Source organism: Palaemon carinicauda, chromosome 37 (assembly GCF_036898095.1).
Source record: "Palaemon carinicauda isolate YSFRI2023 chromosome 37, ASM3689809v2, whole genome shotgun sequence".
NCBI classification, from domain to species: Eukaryota; Metazoa; Arthropoda; class Malacostraca; order Decapoda; family Palaemonidae; genus Palaemon; species Palaemon carinicauda.
This window is the reverse complement of record NC_090761.1, coordinates 53,261,824-53,279,791: the sequence shown is the minus strand read 5'-3', so window position 1 is coordinate 53,279,791 and position 17,968 is coordinate 53,261,824. Positions and strand designations below refer to the sequence as shown.

At 43.6% G+C, this 17,968-nt stretch overlaps 2 protein-coding genes across 4 annotated transcripts in view; one reads left to right on the top strand and one right to left on the bottom strand.

Moving 5' to 3' along the window:
- The window catches only part of LOC137629104 (uncharacterized), a 261,346-nt gene that overhangs the window by 162,817 nt on the left and 80,561 nt on the right, over window positions 1-17,968 (top strand). The window lies entirely within an intron of this gene.
- Window positions 1-17,968, bottom strand: part of LOC137629676 (protein-L-isoaspartate O-methyltransferase domain-containing protein 1-like) — an 89,964-nt gene that overhangs the window by 28,256 nt on the left and 43,740 nt on the right. The window contains exons 4-5 of the mRNA XM_068361231.1: window positions 13,520-13,651; window positions 3,470-3,573 (exon numbers count right to left, since the gene is read on the bottom strand). Of these exons, the coding sequence (XP_068217332.1) occupies window positions 3,470-3,573; window positions 13,520-13,651 (236 nt within the window). The remainder of the gene's footprint in view (window positions 1-3,469; window positions 3,574-13,519; window positions 13,652-17,968) is intronic.

The following is a 17,968-nucleotide window of genomic DNA, read 5'->3' as shown; positions in this document are numbered from 1 at the left end:
AAAGGGAGGCTTGGATGTCCGATAAATGGAGGAATTTGGCTACATTCCTCATCAGCCTCGTAAACACAAGAGGAGCTGTGCTTAGGCCAAAGCACAGGGCCTGAAACTGGTAGACCACCTTTTCGAAAACGAATCTCAGAAAAGGTTGGGAGTCCAGGTGGATGGGGACGTGGAAGTAGGCGTCCCTTAGGTCTAATGAGACCATCCAGTCTTCCCTTCTGACCGCTGCTAAGACTGACTTTGTGGTCTCCATGGAGAACGTCTGCTTTGTGACAAAGACATTCAGAGCACTGACGTCTAGCACCGGCCTCCACCCTCCTGTCTTCTTTGAAACCAAGAAGAGGCGGTTGTAGAATCCCGGAGATTGAAGGTCCGAGACTTTGACCACCGCTCCCTTCTCTAGTAAAAGAGACACTTCCCGTTTCAAGGCTCGTCTCTTGTCTTCCTCTCTGTACCTGGGAGAGAGATCGATGGGAGACGTTGCTAGAGGGGGTTTCCGTACAAAAGGGATCTTGTACCCCTCTCTGAGCAACTTCACAGATTGTGCATCTGCGCTTCTCTTCTCCCAGGTCTGCCAGAAGTTCTTGAGTCTGGCTCCCACTGCTGTCTGAAGATGCGGGCAGTCAGACTCTGCCCTTAGAGGACTTGGATCCTTTCTTCTTCCCTCGTTTCCCTTCGGCACGAGCACCTCCTCTGCTGGAGGCTCTGCCACGAAAGGGCGGAATAAAACGAGACGCTGGAGTGTCCATCCTTGGTCTAGCTGACAAGGTAGGCAAAGGGGGAGCTTTGCGAGCTGAGGACGCAACAAGATCGTGAGTGTCCTTCTGCACTAACGAAGCGGCTATTTCCTTAATCAGGACTTCTGGAAAAAGGCACTTGGAAAGAGGAGCAAAGAGAAGCTCAGATCTCTGGCACGGTGTAACTCCAGCAGAAAGGAATGAGCAGAGATTTTCTCGCTTTTTTAGGACTCCGGACACAAATGATGCAGCAAGCTCATTAGACCCATCACGTACGGCCTTGTCCATGCAGGACATAATGAGCAAGGAAGTCTCTTTATCTGTCGAAGAGATCTTCCTGCTTAGGGCTCCTAGACACCAGTCTAAGAAGTTAAAAACTTCGAAGGCCCTAAAGATTCCTTTCAAAATGTGGTCCAGGTCCGAAGATGACCAACATATCTTTGAGCGTCTCATGGAAAGGCGGCGGGGAGAGTCTACAAGACTTGAGAAGTCGCCCTGGGCAGAGGCAGGAACTCCCAAGCCGAGAACTTCTCCCGTGGCATACCAGACGCTCGATCTAGAAGAGAGTCTAGCAGGGGGAAAAGCAAAGGCTGTCTTCCCTAAACTCTTCTTGGACTGCAACCATTCTCCTATCACCCGCAAAGCTCTCTTGGACGAGCGTGCGAGGACGAGTCTAGTAAAGGCAGGAGTGGTAGACGGCATGCCTAAAACAAACTCTGAAGGCGGAGAACGAGGAGCCACAGACACAAACTGGTCAGGAAACAGCTCTTTGAAAATGGCCAAAACTTTTCTAAAGTCCAAAGAGGGTTGAGTAGACTTAGGCTCGTCCAATTCTGATTGTGGTTCATCTATATGTGCAGCAACATCATCATCAGAAAGTTCCTCATCCGACAACTGATGAGGAAACGGCAGCGGAGTGGGTAACGGCTGGTTCGCCGAGTCCGGTCGCACTGGTGCATGCGTGACTGAGCCGGACGCAACGTCATGGAACTGCTGCCCAGTCTGTGAGCTGGCAACAACCATGGTAGCGCGGGGACGCACAGCGTCTACTCCAGACTGTCTAGACTGATGTGGGTGCGCAGTGGAAACCACACTGGGTTGCGGAGGTTGACGCACCGCGTCAAAACAAAGCAACTCTGACGGTTGTTGAACATCCAGAACGTCAACGGCAACCTCCGTGCGTCGCTTAACGTCAACATGCGGCTGGCAGATCACACTGGAACGCATGGGTGGAGGAACTCTCTCAACTGGTGTGCGTGAGAAGGTTACCTCAGCGTCCACAGGACGCACAACCGATCGCGTGGAGGGTTGTAGGCTAGGTACTGCACTAGCTGGTACGGCAGCAACCTTCTCCGCACGAAAGTCCTGCATCAGAGACGTAAGTTTAGACTGCATGTCTTGCAGTAGAGACCACTTAGGGTCTACGGGAGCAGGTGCGGCGACAGACGGTGTTACTGTCTGAAGCGGTACCGCTTTGCCTCTCTTAGGCGGTGAGCAGTCATCGGATGACGGCAACGAGTCCGAACTGACCCAGTGGCTACAACCGGGCCGTTGGACTTGTGCTGAAGGGACCGATTTACGTTTTAACGGTCGCGAAACCTTGGTCCAAAGTTTCTTGCGAGAAACACCTTCAGAAGACGAGGTATAAATGGGCTCTCTCGTCTTAGTTAGGTAGGAGCGATCTTGGGTAGATACGCCCGATACCACGGAGGGAACGTCTGTTCGCTGATTAAAGCCTCTCGAACCCATGCGTCGTACGACATTGCTTCTCCCCTGGACTTGGGAGCTTGCAAGAGGTCCCGGACTAGGAGGACGACAGGCACGAACAGACGAACCCTCAAGCGCAACACTGTCCACAACACTATCACTTGGCACTTTAGCACTTCCCACTGCACTTTGGCACTTAAGCTCCTTCACATCCGCCATGAGCTGATTACGGTCACTAGCAAGGGACTCAACTCTCTCACCCAGAGCCTGGATGGCACGCATCATATCAGCCATCGATGGTTCCTGAGTGCCAGGAGGGGGGTTAGGAGCAACCACTACAGGGGAAGGAATAGGTTGTGGGGCATGAGGAGAGGATATATCAATAGAACGAGAAGAACTTCTCCTAACTCTATCTCTCTCTAGCCTACGTGTGTACTTTTGAAATTCGATAAAATCGAATTCCGAAAGGCCAACGCACTCCTCACACCGATCTTCCAATTGACAGGTTTTATCCCGACAATTGGAACAAACAGTGTGAGGGTCGATAGAAGCCTTCGGAAGACGCCTAGAACAGTCCCTAGCATTGCATTTCCTAAATTTGGGGACTTGTGAAGGGTCAGCCATTTTGAATTGGTCAAGGGAAATTCCAAAAAACGATCAAAAAGTCATCAACAAAGAATCCGTTATCAAAAAGAGTTCAAGGATTTGAGTGAAGAAAAACCCTGCACAGCGAAAGCTCAAAACTAGAATATAGTACTTCACCAATTAATGTGAAAAACTCCAGTTTAGCAACAGCGAGTAAAGTAAATCTTGTCGACACGTCGACAGAGAGAAAATTGAGTCTTTGTTTACATTGAGAGCTGGGTATCTGGTCGACAGATGGCGCTGTTGGGCACACCCGCAACCTGTGTAGCGATCGCTGACGAGTTTTTCCGTAGAGTTGTCTGTCGAGCAACAGAGTTGCAGCTATATAATCACTGGCTAAGTTTAATATTGAAAATGACAGTTTCAAATGCTGCACTTACTTTAATGAGGCCTTTCATGTAATTTTCATGTGTCTCTGGACAGGAAGCTCCACAGTATACACGGTCATACATACGGATGTCAGGTGGTAAGCATAGACAGTTACCTGTTGAAATAATGTTTTTAACAATTTGTATAATTATACACATTTTCATAGTATTGAAAATAGAATAATGAAATTATTGTGATTTCTCTTAAGTACTCTTTATAATAATGCTGCTACAACTCAAGCTTATAATACGTTTTAGTCAGTGGCATAAAAATTCATCCTTAATTATGTTATTTTTATTAATAAAATAAATTTTTGAATATACTTACCCGATAATCATGTAGCTGTCAACTCCGTTGCCCGACAGAATTCTATGGAGGGATACGCCAGCTATCACAATACTAGAAGGGGGTGTACTTACCAGCGCCACCTGTGGCCAGGTACTCAATCATTTGTTGTTGACACCTCCTCAATTATTCCTCGGTCCACTGGTTCTCTCTGGGGAGGAAAGGGAGGGTCGATTAAATCATGATTATCGGGTAAGTATATTCAAAAATTTATTTTATTAATAAAAATAACATTTTTCAATATTAAACTTACCCGATAATCATGTAGCTGATTCACACCCAGGGAGGTGGGTGAAAACCAGTGTACATGATTAAAGGATAGCTAAGTATCCCATATTTCATATAACAGTTATCTCAAATAACAATGAAATAATAAGTACCTGGTAAGGAAGTCGAATAGAACCGTTACTCTGCCTTTTATTTAAAGTTCGTCTTCCTTACTGAGCGCAGCGTTCCTCTTGGAGGCTGAATCAACTCAAAGGTGCCAAAGTACAAGGGGTTGCAACCCTACTAAAGGACCTCTACCAAACCTTTAACCCAGGCGCTTCTCAAGAATGAATAGACCACCCGCCAAATCCAAGGATGCGGAAGGCTTCTTAGCCTACCGTAACAACCATAAAAACAACAATAAAAGTATTCAAGAGAAAGGTTAAAAAGGTTATGGGATTAAGGGAATGTAGTGGCTGAGCCCTCACCTACTACTGCACTCGCTGCTACGAATGGTCCCAGGGTGTAGCAGTTCTCGTAAAGAGACTGGACATCTTTCAGATAAAATGATGCAAACACTGACTTGCTCCTCCAATAGGTTGCATCCATAATGCTCTGCAGAGAACGGTTTTTATTAAAGGCCAACGAAGTAGCTACAGCTCTTACTTCGTGGGTCCTTACCTTCAGCAATGCAAGGTCTTCCTCCTTTAAGTGAGAATGTGTTTCTCTGATCAGAAGCCTTATATAGTACGAAAGCCCATTCTTGGACCTGGGTCTCGAGGGTTTCTTGATGGCACACCATAAGGCTTCTGACTGTCCTCGAATAGGTTTAGACCTCTTCAGATAATATTTGAGAGCTCTGACAGGGCAAAGAACTCTCTCTAGTTCGTTACCTACCATGTTGGAGAGGCTAGGTATTTCGAACGATCTAGGCCAAGGACGTGAAGGAAGCTCGTTCTTTGCTAGGAATCCAAGCTGAAAAGAACATGTTGCAGATTCGGTTGTGAAACCAATGTTCTTGCTGAAGGCATGAACCTCACTGACTCTCTTAGCTGTTGCAAGGCAAACGAGAAAAGCAGTCTTGAGGGTAAGATCCTTGAAGGAAGCTGACTGGAGAGGTTCGAACCTAGATGTCATAAGGAACCTTAAGACTACGTCTAGATTCCAGCCTGGAGTGGAAAGACGACGTTCTTTAGACGTCTCAAAAGACTTGAGAATGTCTTGAAGGTCCTTGTTGGAAGACAGGTTCAAACCCCTGTGGCGGAGAACTGAGGCCAACATGCTCCTATATCCTTTAATCGTAGGTGTTGAAAGGGATCTCTCATTCCTAAGATGAAGAAGGAAGTCAGCTATTTGGATCACAGAGGTATTGGTAGAGGATATTGAATTGGCTCTACACCAGCTTCGGAAGACCTCCCACTTAGACTGGTAGACTCTACGAGTGGAAATTCTTCTAGCTCTGGCAATCGCACTGGCTGCCTCCTTCGAAAAGCCTCTAGCTCTAGCGAATCTTTCGACAGTCTGAAGGCAGTCAGTCGAAGAGCGTGGAGGTTTGGGTGCAACCTGTCTACGTGTGGTTGACGTAGAAGGTCCACTCTTAGAGGTAGAGTCCTGGGGAAGTCGACTAGCCATTGAAGTACCTCTGTGTACCATTCTCTCGCAGGCCAAAGGGGAACAACCAGCGTCAGCCGTGTCCCTTCGTGCGAGACGAATTTCTGCAGAACTTTGTTTATTATCTTGAACGGAGGGAATGCGTACAGGTCGAGATGGGACCAGTTCAGAAGAAAAGCATCCACATGAACCGCTGCAGGGTCTGGAACAGGGGAACAATAAAGCGGAAGTCTCTTGGTGATGGAGGTGGCAAACAGATCTATGGTAGGTTGACCCCACAAGGTCCAAAGTCTGTTGCACACACTCTTGTGGAGGGTCCATTCCGTGGGAATGACCTGATTCCTTCTGCTGAGGCGATCCGCTGAAACATTCATATCGCCCTGGATGAACCTCGTGACCAGTGTGAGGTTTAGACCTCTTGACCAAATGAGGAGGCCCCTTGCGATCTCGTAAAGGCTCCTCGAATGGGTCCCTCCTTGCTTGGAGATGTAAGCCAAGGCTGTGGTGTTGTCTGAATTCACCTCCACCACTTTGCCTAGCAGGAGGGACTTGAAGTTCAACAGGGCAAGATGAACTGCTAACAGTTCCTTGCAGTTGATGTGGAGTAATCCTTGTTCCTTGTTCCATACTCCTGAGCATTCCCGTCCGTCCAAGGTCGCACCCCAGCCCGAGTCCGATGCATCCGAGAAGAGATGAAGATGGGGGGTCTGGATGGCCAATGATAGACCCTCCTTGAGAAGGAGATTGTGCTTCCACCACAGGAGAGTGGTCTTCATCTCTTGGTTGATAGGGATAGAGACTGCTTCTAGAGTCGAGCCCTTGTCCCAATGAGCCGCAAGATGGAATTGAAGAGGGCGGAGGTGGAGTCTCCCTAGCTCGACAAACAGGGCCAGTGATGAGAGGGTCCCTGTGAGACTCATCCACTGTCTCACTGAGCAATTGCTCCTCTTCAGCATGCTCATGATGCACTCTAGGGCTTGGTTTATCCTGGGGGCCGATGGAAAAGCCCGAAAATCCCGACTCTGAATCTCCATTCCCAGGTACACAATGGATTGGGAGGGAATGAGTTGAGATTTCTCTATATTGACTAATAGACCTAGGTCTCTGATTAGATCTAAAGTCCAAGAGAGGTTCTCCAGACAACGACGACTCGTGGAGGCTCTCAACAGCCAGTCGTCTAGGTAGAGGGAGGCTCTGATGTTCGATAAGTGCAGGAATTTCGCTACATTCCTCATCAGATGAGTAAAGACCATAGGAGCTGTGCTTAGGCCAAAACACAGGGCTTGGAACTGATAGACAACCTTTCCGAAAACGAATCTCAGGAAAGGTTGGGAGTCTGGATGAATGGGAACGTGAAAGTATGCATCTTTCAAGTCCAACGAGACCATCCAGTCCTCCTGTCTGACCGCTGCTAAGACCGACTTGGTCGTCTCCATTGTGAACGTCTGCTTGGTGACATACTCGTTGAGAGAGCTGACGTCCAGCACCGGTCTCCAACCTCCTGTCTTCTTGGCCACAAGAAAGAGACGGTTGTAGAAGCCCGGGGATTGATGGTCCCGGACTATAACCACTGCCTTCTTCTGCACAAGTAGCGACACCTCCTGTTGCAATGCTAGCCTCTTGTCCTCTTCTTTGTAGTTGGGAGAGAGGTTGATGGGCGATGTGGTCAGAGGCGGTTTGAGGCAGAATGGAATCCTGTAACCGTACCTCAGCCAACTGACAGACTGTGCGTCTGCACCTCTCTTCTCCCAGGCTCGCCAGAAGATCTTGAGTCTGGCTCCTACTGTTGTCTGGAGAATCTGAGTCAGTTCTTTCCCTTAGATGTCCTGGGTCCTTTCCTAGACTTGCTCCTGTGAGAGTCTGGACGGGAGCTTCCTCGGCTGGGGGCTCTACCACGAAAGGGCGGTATGAACCTCGTAGCCGGGGTATCAGCCACTGGGGAGCGATAAGTCTTGGGGACAGAGGTGGTAACCTTAGACTTACGAGCCGATGAGGCTACAAGATCGTGCGTGTCCTTCTGTATCAGGGCAGCCGACAAGTCCTTAACTAGCTCCTCGGGAAAGAGGAACTTTGAGAGTGGAGCAAAAAGGAGTTGTGACCGTTGGCACGGTGTAATGCTGGCGGAGAGGAAGGTACACAGTTGTTCCCTTTTCTTCAACACCCCTGATACAAATAACGACGCTAGCTCACCCGATCCATCTCTGATGGCCTTATCCATGCAGGACATAATTAGCATGGCAGAATCTTTGTCCGCAGGAGAGGTTTTCTTGCTGAGGGCTCCCAGGCACCAGTCGAGAAAGTTAAACATTTCAAAAGCTCTGAACAACCCTTTCAGAAGATGATCCAGGTCTGAGAAGGTCCAACAAACCTTCGAGCGTCTCATCGCAGTCCTCCGAGGCGAGTCCACCAGACTTAGAGAAGTCAGCCTGGGCAGAGGCAGGTACTCCCAAGCCTGGTGCTTCCCCTGTGGCATACCAAACGCAACCTTTCGAAGCGAGCTTCGTTGGAGGGAACATGAAGGAAGTCTTGCCAAGGTGTTGTTTAGACTGAAGCCACTCCCCTAAGATCCTTAAAGCCCTCTTGGAGGATCTAGCTAGGACAAGCTTAGTATAGTTGGACTTAGCTTGTTGTACGCCCAGCGAAAACTCAGATGGAGGAGAGCGGGGAATAGCAGAGACGAAGTGGTCTGGGTAAATCTCCCTGAGTAGAGCCAAGACCTTTCGAAAATCAATAGACAATGGAGAAAGCTTAGACTCTTCCACGTCTGATGAGGGATCAAGGTGTGCCTCCTCATCATCCGACACTTCATCAGCAGAGGGTAGCGAAGCGATCGGACCAGAATGCTGAACCGCAGAGTCAGAACGGGTAGGAACAATAACAGAGGTTTCCTCATCCTGAGGGAAAACCTGAGGCTCAGACTGCATAGGCTGAACAACAGACGAAGCAGAAGGCAGGCGCATGGGTGAAGGAGGTTGACTCCTAGCAAGAGTTGAACCCAAGGATTGCACAAGCTGAGCGGAGGACGGAGGCGGAGTAGTCCGTTCCTGTTCCTGTGAGATGAGTGGAGCATGAAGAGGTTGAGGCTGCGCAGAACAAGGTAAAGTTCTCGCAAGCTGAGGCTCCTGAGGCGCAAGTCCAGGGTGTAGAGGAGCTTGCCTAGAGGAGGGTTGAGCTCGCTGCAGCGATGGTTGAGCAGACAGACTCACGGAGGGGAGAGGTTGTTGTACCCCAACCGAGAGTTGCACCACTGGTGGAGCAGCAAGGGGAGGCGGAGGAAGAGTGGAATAACTCTCCTGATCCCAAAGCAAGGGTTGCCTTAAAGAAGGCTGAGGCTGAACAACACTGGGAACAGCGAACTCCGAAAGTGGCTCAACATCGTACGCCTGGCAGATGGTGCTGCGACCAGGCGGAGCAGGTGCAGGCTGGGCGAGCACAGGCGGAGCGAGAACAGGTAGAGGGAGTGTAGGCGGAGGAGGAGGTGCAACACTCTCAGCCCGACACTCACGCATCAAGTCCGAAAGCTGAGCTTGCATGGACTGAAGCAGGGTCCACTTGGGGTCGGCAGAAACGATAACAGACTGAGGTAAAGTCACAGTCGGGCTCTGTTTAGGCAGAACCTTACTCCTCTTGGGCGGAGTACAGTCGACCGATGACTGAGGCGAGTCAGAGCTGAGCCAATGACTGCAACCTGGCTGAGCACTCGCTGACTGAACTCTACGTTAAAGCGGTCTCGAGACCTGAGACCAACGTTTCTTCCCTGCATGTTGATCAGCGGACGAGAAGACGGGCTCAATCATCTGCAGGTGGGAGTGACGGTCTAAGGAAGACACGCCCGCAACCACCGAGGATAATTCTGTGCGCCTAACAAGGCCTGTCGAACCCTTAAGCCCTTCGACATTGCTTCTCCCCTGGGCATGGGAGCTTGCAAGAGGTCCCGGACTGGGAGGACGACTGGCTCGCACAGAAAAATCCTCACGCACCACACTGGCACCACTAGCACTTGGCACTGCACCGACACTAGCACTCGTCACAGCACTGGCACTATTTCCACCCACTGCACTCTTGACCTTCAGTTCTTTAACCTCGGCCATCAGAGACTTATGGTCACTTACCACTGATTCTACTTTATCTCCTAAAGCCTGAATAGCACGCAAAACAATTGACATATCAGGCGGAGGGCACACAGTAGGTTCGGGGGTAGCCACTACAGGGGTAGGAAAAGGTAGGGGATCATGAGGTGAGGAAAACATAGAAGAGTGAGAAGAACTTCTCCTAACTCTACCTCTCTCTAACTTAGATGAATATTTTAAAAGACGGACAAATTCCAATTCCGAAAGTCCGGTGCACTCCTCACATCGATTTTCTAATAGACAGGGCCTGTCCCTACAGTCAGAACAAGCGGTGTGAGGATCTACCGAGGCCTTCGGAATACGCCTATTGCAAGACCTACATCGTCTATGGGAGGGGGCTTGCGAAACGTCAGACATCTTGTTTCAAAGAGTTAGCCAAAGGGTGATCCAAAAACAAGCAAAAATTCATTAACCGTTAACCAGTATTATATAAAAGCTATCTAGCTAATATAAAAAGGATTCCAGTAAAGCGACAGCCGTTAATCTAAGAGAATACTTCACCAAATATCCATGAATAAACTCGAAGACCATAAGCGTATCCCAGAACGTCTAGCCGGAAGCACGACAGAGGAATAATTGAGGAGGTGTCAACAACAAATGATTGAGTACCTGGCCACAGGTGGCGCTGGTAAGTACACCCCCTTCTAGTATTGTGATAGCTGGCGTATCCCTCCATAGAATTCTGTCGGGCAACGGAGTTGACAGCTACATGATTATCGGGTAAGTTTAATATTGAAAAATGCTAAATTATGTTACACTTCAGCCTTTTACCCTAAGCAATGATTCATCCATTTTTTTTTTGTCCTGAAAGTGGGCAATGATAAAATTAAATTCAAATGAGTAACTAAATCATATTGGATATAAAAACAAAGTAAAAGAACAAATTACTTACACCTTTCTAATCCTGACACAGATTTAGCCTCGAGTGAAGCTCTTTGGTACAGTTTGGTAGGTAATTAGTACACATACAATTAACTGCAAGTTAAGGAGACAACTGGGAACTTCAGAATGTAGCAACAACACAGTACATTTTTTTTTTTTTTTATTTCCATCATAGAAGTAAGGAGTTCCTTTTCTAGAGCAATGTAGATTATTCATAGAGCAATAATGTTACTTAATTGTGATAGTTATTTTTTGTCCCACAGGGATATTACTTTCTACATCATGGTATTGCCAGATGTTTCCTTAGCTTACAGTATCTTATATAGGCCTTCTGTAGGTAGAAGGTTGCACCAGCCACCCGTTGAGATACTACTGCTACAGAGTTATTGGGACTTTTGACTGGCCCGACAGTACTACATTGGATCCCTCTCTCTGGTGATGACTCATATTTACTTTGTCTACGCATACAAAGAATAGTCTGGCCTATTCTTTCCACACTCTTTTCCGTCTTCATACACCTGACAACATTGAGAGTACAGTACCAAACAATTCTTCTTATAATTACTGTCAAAGGTTTTATCTTAATATCTCAATCACTATAATTGGTGGCCAGTTCTTTTTCTTCACACAACTATAGTCCAGTATTAGAAACAACATTTATGATGGGATTTCAAATACAAGCATACTTTTCTGTGTTAAGTGAAGAAAAATAATGATCAACGATTCTATTGAGCAGTGTCAGATGGGAAACCTCTATAGTGTTAATTTTTTTAATCCAATTATGCATTAAAGATAACATTCAAATTATGTGAGCTTGTTTTATTCTTCCAAATAGGTTAACCAATTTATCAGTTGAAATGAGAATAACTTAGTTTCTACCTTGCATGCTACTGTTTGTATTTTTTAATTGACAATATTTCCATTGAGTAATCCAGATTGGACAAACTATTTGCAACGAGGATATTCACAGAATTTTTCCTGCTTTTCTTGGTAAAAAAAAATGCTTACCGAAATCTATACCCGTTTTTCGTATTTCCCGGTTTGACACAACAGTGTTTTGTGGCTCGCTTGAAATAATATCGTGGCAGTGGTTGAGAATTATTGCACTAGAGTATGAAGAAAATTACATGTTTAGTCTATCTATGTCATTAATAAAAGTTTTAATTAAGTATTTGTCACATTATTTGCCTTCAAAAAAAAAAAAAAAAATTATTTGAAATTCTATTCCTAGTCACTTTTTCATTACAGATCCATCAATAATCTAGCAATGGATAACCTGGAACCTCCTTTAATCTGGCAATGATATTAGGAAATGTATTTAAATTATCTAATTACAATAACATTTTTGACATTGACATCACTGAAGCTTTAAGAATGCCGGAATATTAATATTACATATGTAGCAATTGCTTTACTTTCCATTAAAAATGAAAAAAAAGAATAAAAAATAAAATAACTTATTACATTAATTTCTTTTTATTCATCCACAATTCTCAAAGAATGTCTACTTGATACCAAAGTGAAAATAGCAAAAAGGCGAAGATACAACACAAAATGATTCACACTAAACTCATCGCAAACACAAACTATAGACCATCCACTTTCCAACTACTTGATAAGATTAATCTTTTGCACAACACTTAAATTAACTCTTAAACTTTTCTACACCTTTAGGAACCATGATGAATGATATATCAAGTTATAAAGAAGCAGCCTTGACTGATTGATTGATTGACTTAAGAGTTTTCTGGCAGCCTGTCATCGAAGGTCATTGACGCCAAAACCAGCCTTGAAACACAACTATTCACAATGGCAATGTGACATTGACTACGCCACTAGCACCACCCACAAGATCGTGGATGCTTACTGAAACATCGGTAGTGTTCCACTCTGCCCACGATTTTCAAATTTCAGACAAGCCTTCATTACTTTAGATTATGTCATTTTCAACAGTAATGTTTCAACAAAGTCTGTTTTATGGAGTATGTTGAAGCCAAGAAACTTAAAGTCAATAACTAAAAGAGAGAGGTACAGATTTCTAAATATTACACTGAAATTCTTTCACACTTATAACCATAGAATATTGAGGAGAGAACATGTTAACAAAGAGATAAAATGGGAAAATCAAAGGCAATAGAACAGCTAAAATAAAGGCTAGTTGATAAAAAGGGCTTAGAAGAGTACATTTTTTTCATTATATAACTAAGCTACATAGTGAATGGAAAGTTGGACTTGCAGAAGTTACTGGAAACTTTTATGGTTACTGAAAATAAAACTGTATCGGATACTCTTTCTTTTGACAAATTTTCTTACTTTAACAGCCTGTTTAAGTACAAAATGCAAAATCTAAGGATAAATAGTAGTCTGTAAAGACCAGACACAGGAGACTAAACGCATGATTCAAGAGCTAAGGCTAATTACCTTAACAACATGTATGGCCATGGGGTCATTTTGAGTACTAAAGTAACAATCCTCTTAGAAAAAGAGTGGGAACAATTTCTAAACTGCACTGTATAATGGGCCCATTTCTGGGAGAATAATTTCCTCATCAATTTTATGACAAGGATTTCACATTCAAATAGTACATCATGCTCAGTGCCAAAAATTACAAGTGTACTTATCCTTTTATTGATCAAAACCTTTAGGTCTCAAGTTCCCTGAAGGGACTTCTGTTATTAAAATTATAATGGATTACTTTTAATGCATGAAGGATAAAAAAATAAAATTGATGAATAAAAATTAAACATTAATTCAACAAAACATTCTACCTTTCAAAAATGAAGGCCAATAAAATAAGTAGCTATACAAACATTCCATATGCCTTATTACTATATCTACAACCAAAATCTACCCACTCCTTTATCCCAATCAATAAAGTATTCCTACCTTGCACAAATTGTGGAGTACAAAAGGAAAATGCATCCAATGCTGCTGTCTTTTTCAAATCCTCCAATCGATCAAGTCCATAAGCAAGAACGTCAGCATGAAGTTCTACACCATGATTTATTCCATACGGACCTATAAATATCAAAATATAAAAATTACCCCATTAAATACTTTTTAATAAAATATCTTCTTGAATACACACATTAAACATATTATTTACACATTTAAATAAAAAAAAAAAAATCTTAGTTTCACCTGTGTTTTGTATGCTAAACAACCTGAATTTGTTATGTAAGTGAAACAATATACTGTATGACTATTTGGCAGGGATTAAAAAAAAGAAGTTAATCATACTGTAGTTTGTTTCATCCCAACCCAATTATCATTGGTATGCCTCAAATGTTATCAAGGTGAGAAGCTAAGAATTTGAATGTCCCTGTGTGTTCTATAAGCACGACAGACTAGGAATTTTTGCTTTATCCAAAGCAAACTTATTCTCTATTTTAGAAGAACCAGAAACTTGCATTACAATTCACAATTCTTGGCTTCCCTAGTATGAGTTCCTACTTTCTAAATTGTATTTACATATTACTCTGTTATATATATTGAATTATGCTTCCTTACTACCTAATTTCAAAATTATTTTAGTGGATACTGTACATTTTCAGCTAACTGAATTAATTCCACAGGAGAGAGAGAAACAAATCAAATGAAATTATATTGATGGGTGTGCAAGTCGTTCAACTTTGTACATGGACCTCTTGGGTTACCTTTGCGGACCCCAGGTTGGGAATCACTGTTGTAAGGATATTATATTGGTCCTACATTGACAGTAGTCAATGTAGGTCCAATATAAAGTAATGGGTTCTATATACAAACCATCCTTGTAAGGAGGATGGTGGAGATATTTCTAAATCATTAAAGCAGGATGGAAGAGTGCTCACTGAAGAAGTTACCTGCATCTAAAGTCTGATCTAGCAAAATAACAGGATGAATGCTGAACCCAAAGAAAGGAAAAGCAAGAGAGGAAAGCAGGGTTAGACACACTACCTGTTATCATAATCCAACGTTGCGACCGTTATCTTAGACGACATGCTTCTTGTCCCATTGGGAGCTAGGTACGCTACACAACCTGCTAAGCACCTAGCATAGGGTCTAGTGAAAAATGTCCAAAGACTGGGTATACTTGCACAGATAGTGGGCTGTAAAGGTTGCTGAGCATTCTCAGACTCCAGCCTACAATACTTGTACTACTGACAAGTTCTTCTTAAAAGCTAGCATCGAGCCAATTCTTTCAACTTCATGGGCTCATACTGAAATTGAATCATCAGGATTTTCTGCTGCTTGGGGATATGCCTTCTTGATAGTTTCACAAAGCCAGAAGGAAAAGGTGTTCCTTTAAAGCTTTCTAATCCTACCTGCACTAATACAGTAAAGAAATTTTGGACCTGCAGTCTGAAAGGTTAGGTTCTCTTAAAGTAGCAAGTAAGCACCTTCATTATGACAAAGAAGCAAGTACAGTGAACCCTCGCTACTTCGCGGTTCGACCATCGCGGATTCACCACTTCGCGGATTTTTTCCATAACCCATATATATACAGTAATATATATATATATATATATATATATATATATATATATATATATATATATATGTATGCATGTATTTATGTATATATGTAGGTATGTATATGTGTATACATATAAATATAAATATATATATATATATATATATATATATATATATATATATATATATATATATATATATATATATATATATATATATATATATATATACACACACACATATATATATATATATATATATATATATATATATATATATATATATATATATATATATATATATATCTAAAGTAGGAAGATGTGATGTAGTTCTAAGGGAAAAGTATGGGAAATATGTCTGGGTAATAAGCAAAGCTCTACCTCCAGTTTGTTTCTACATTATGATCAGAGATAAATGTAAACAAAACATTGGTTGCCATTTTTTATCGTGCTTTTTAGCATGTTTAGGAAATGCATGATATAAAATCACCTTTAATATTTGTGCCTGTTTTAGTTTAGGGTACTGTAGTACATGCATTAAGTGTTCTGTACATTAAAGGGTAGTTTGTTAACAGTACTACGTACAAGGGAAGGTTTTAAAAGTCTGAATATACATGTTGAATAAATAGGTAAATATGGTGTCACTACTTCGCGGATTTTCACCTATCGCGGCCGCGACTGGAACCTATCTACCGCGATAAACGAGGGTTCACTGTAATCCAGACTATGACATTTTGAAGGGAAGAGATGGAGAAAGACTCAAACATGTTGTCCTTGACAGCAGAGTTCTGGGTTTGTGGCAGATGGGGGAGATTCCAGCCTGGTACCCCCAAGGGTTTGTAGCAATTTGTGTATTGCAGGGATGCCCTACAGGCCTAGGAAGGTCAGAGAATCCTTCAGGCCATTTCCCTTGCGTTCTCTGGAATTTCAGACGGCTCACTAAGAGAAGAGCAAAAAATCACAGACTACTACGGAAGCCTCTACCTCAGCTTCTCTCGTAGGTTGCCCAAGAGTACTGTCACAATCATCATCATCAACCCAGAGGAGGGAGACAGGGAATGGTCAGAAGTTAGATTACCTGAAGGAAAAAGAAGAGGGCCAACAAACTTCCTTGATTTCAAGGATGAATTGGACTGCGAGTGATCCCATTTTGACTTCCTCTTCCCTTTCTTCCTGTACTCCAACCACTGCACTGATGGCCAATTTCTATACTGATTACAAGGGGAGGAAGGAAGAACAGTCATGATCCTTGCAAGGGGCACACAGGATGGGGATCCACATGAATCATACTCATGAATGTGATAGACTTTCATCCAAGAACTTCAAAGTAAGACTACATGTCCACTCGTGGTCTCTCCATTAAAAAAGAGGAAAAAAAAAAAACTCCCTCTGAAACGACAGTTAAACACAAGAATGGACATCGAGAGTATGTTTGTACTCCTCGGCAGCCTCGCCACAAGCCAGTAACTATACACACACCTCGTTAGAATTTTAACAGCTGAGTTCCAGCCAAGTTTGAACCATACTCCTATATAAGGACGAGGTTTTGTATACATGTAGGAACAAAAATTCTTTCTACCCATACATACCTATAAAGTAATAAAAAATAATATGGCCTCTTAAGACATGAAAATTTTCCACTATCACCTGAGAAACAATAGACAAAAAAGGAAACTACAATGATGGTTGGCATAGCTATTGGAAAAGCAAAACATAAGTTAAATATAAGCTGGGAAGAAAGGGAAAGAAAAACAATACTTATATAATAAACTCATGGCAAATGGAACAATAATAGATTTGGAAATAATTTGTATTTTTCCTAACATACAAACCTGGAGCTATTTATAATAGGGTATTACTTTTGGCGCAGCTGAAAGACGAGCCATGATAATTTTAGTGAGGGATAACTACTCCATTCGCTAGTTAGTGGGTGGGGGGTGGGGTAGACTGGCTAACCCGCTCACTCACACCTCTCGGCTGAGTAACCACTTTGCTTTATGGCAGGAGTTCTCGGGGGACAGGGTAGCGGGCCAATCTGTATAAATAGCTCAGGTTTGTATGTTAGGAAAAATACAAATTATTTCCAAATTTGTTATTTGTTCCAACACAGATACAAACATTCGCTATTTATAATAGGTGACTTACTCTTAGGAGGGAGGAAGTCCTCACCAACTGGCCTTGGTCATGACCCGGGGTCCTCTCTTATTTTGATCTGTGATCGAAAGTAGAAGGGACCCTACCCTCGCTAAAATCAAGTGCCGATATGAGGTAATGCACTGATAGCGGCCTGCAGAAGCTTGTGTGTGAGTGGAACTAACAGTGTGGCTTGTCTTTAACATAGGAACTCGAGTACAGAACCTAATGATCTTAAAGACTTACCCAATACCCTCCCTCTAAAAGGTATTGGGGACGTAACAAAGTATTCTTCTAAACTTAGGAGGCACAAGGAAAAGGGTCTTACCTGCAGCGAGGTGAGGTCAGCTATGCTGAGGCTTGCGGAGCTGTTTTCCTCAGAGGGGAGAAGGTGAAAGGAAGAAAGGAGCCAAGCATTCTTACTCATTCACCCCAGACTAATCTGGGTAGCCTCAACCCTCTGCTACTTGTCCATCAAGGAGCCTGAGGTGTTTAGACCATTTGTTGTACGACCACCACACGACTAATGGAAAAGGTCTCCATGTTCTTGTGGGTTACGTCTTTGCAGGTAGTGGGTCGTGAAGGTCGATTGACGCTTCCACATGCCACTTAAAGTATCTGCACCACAGAGCAGTTTCTTGAACGCCAGGGACGTAGCAACACCAGTGACGTTACGAGCTCTGGGTCTTAGGATGGAGGAGAGTCTAGAATAGATTAAGAGTAACCTCAATTGCCTTCTGATCCCAGA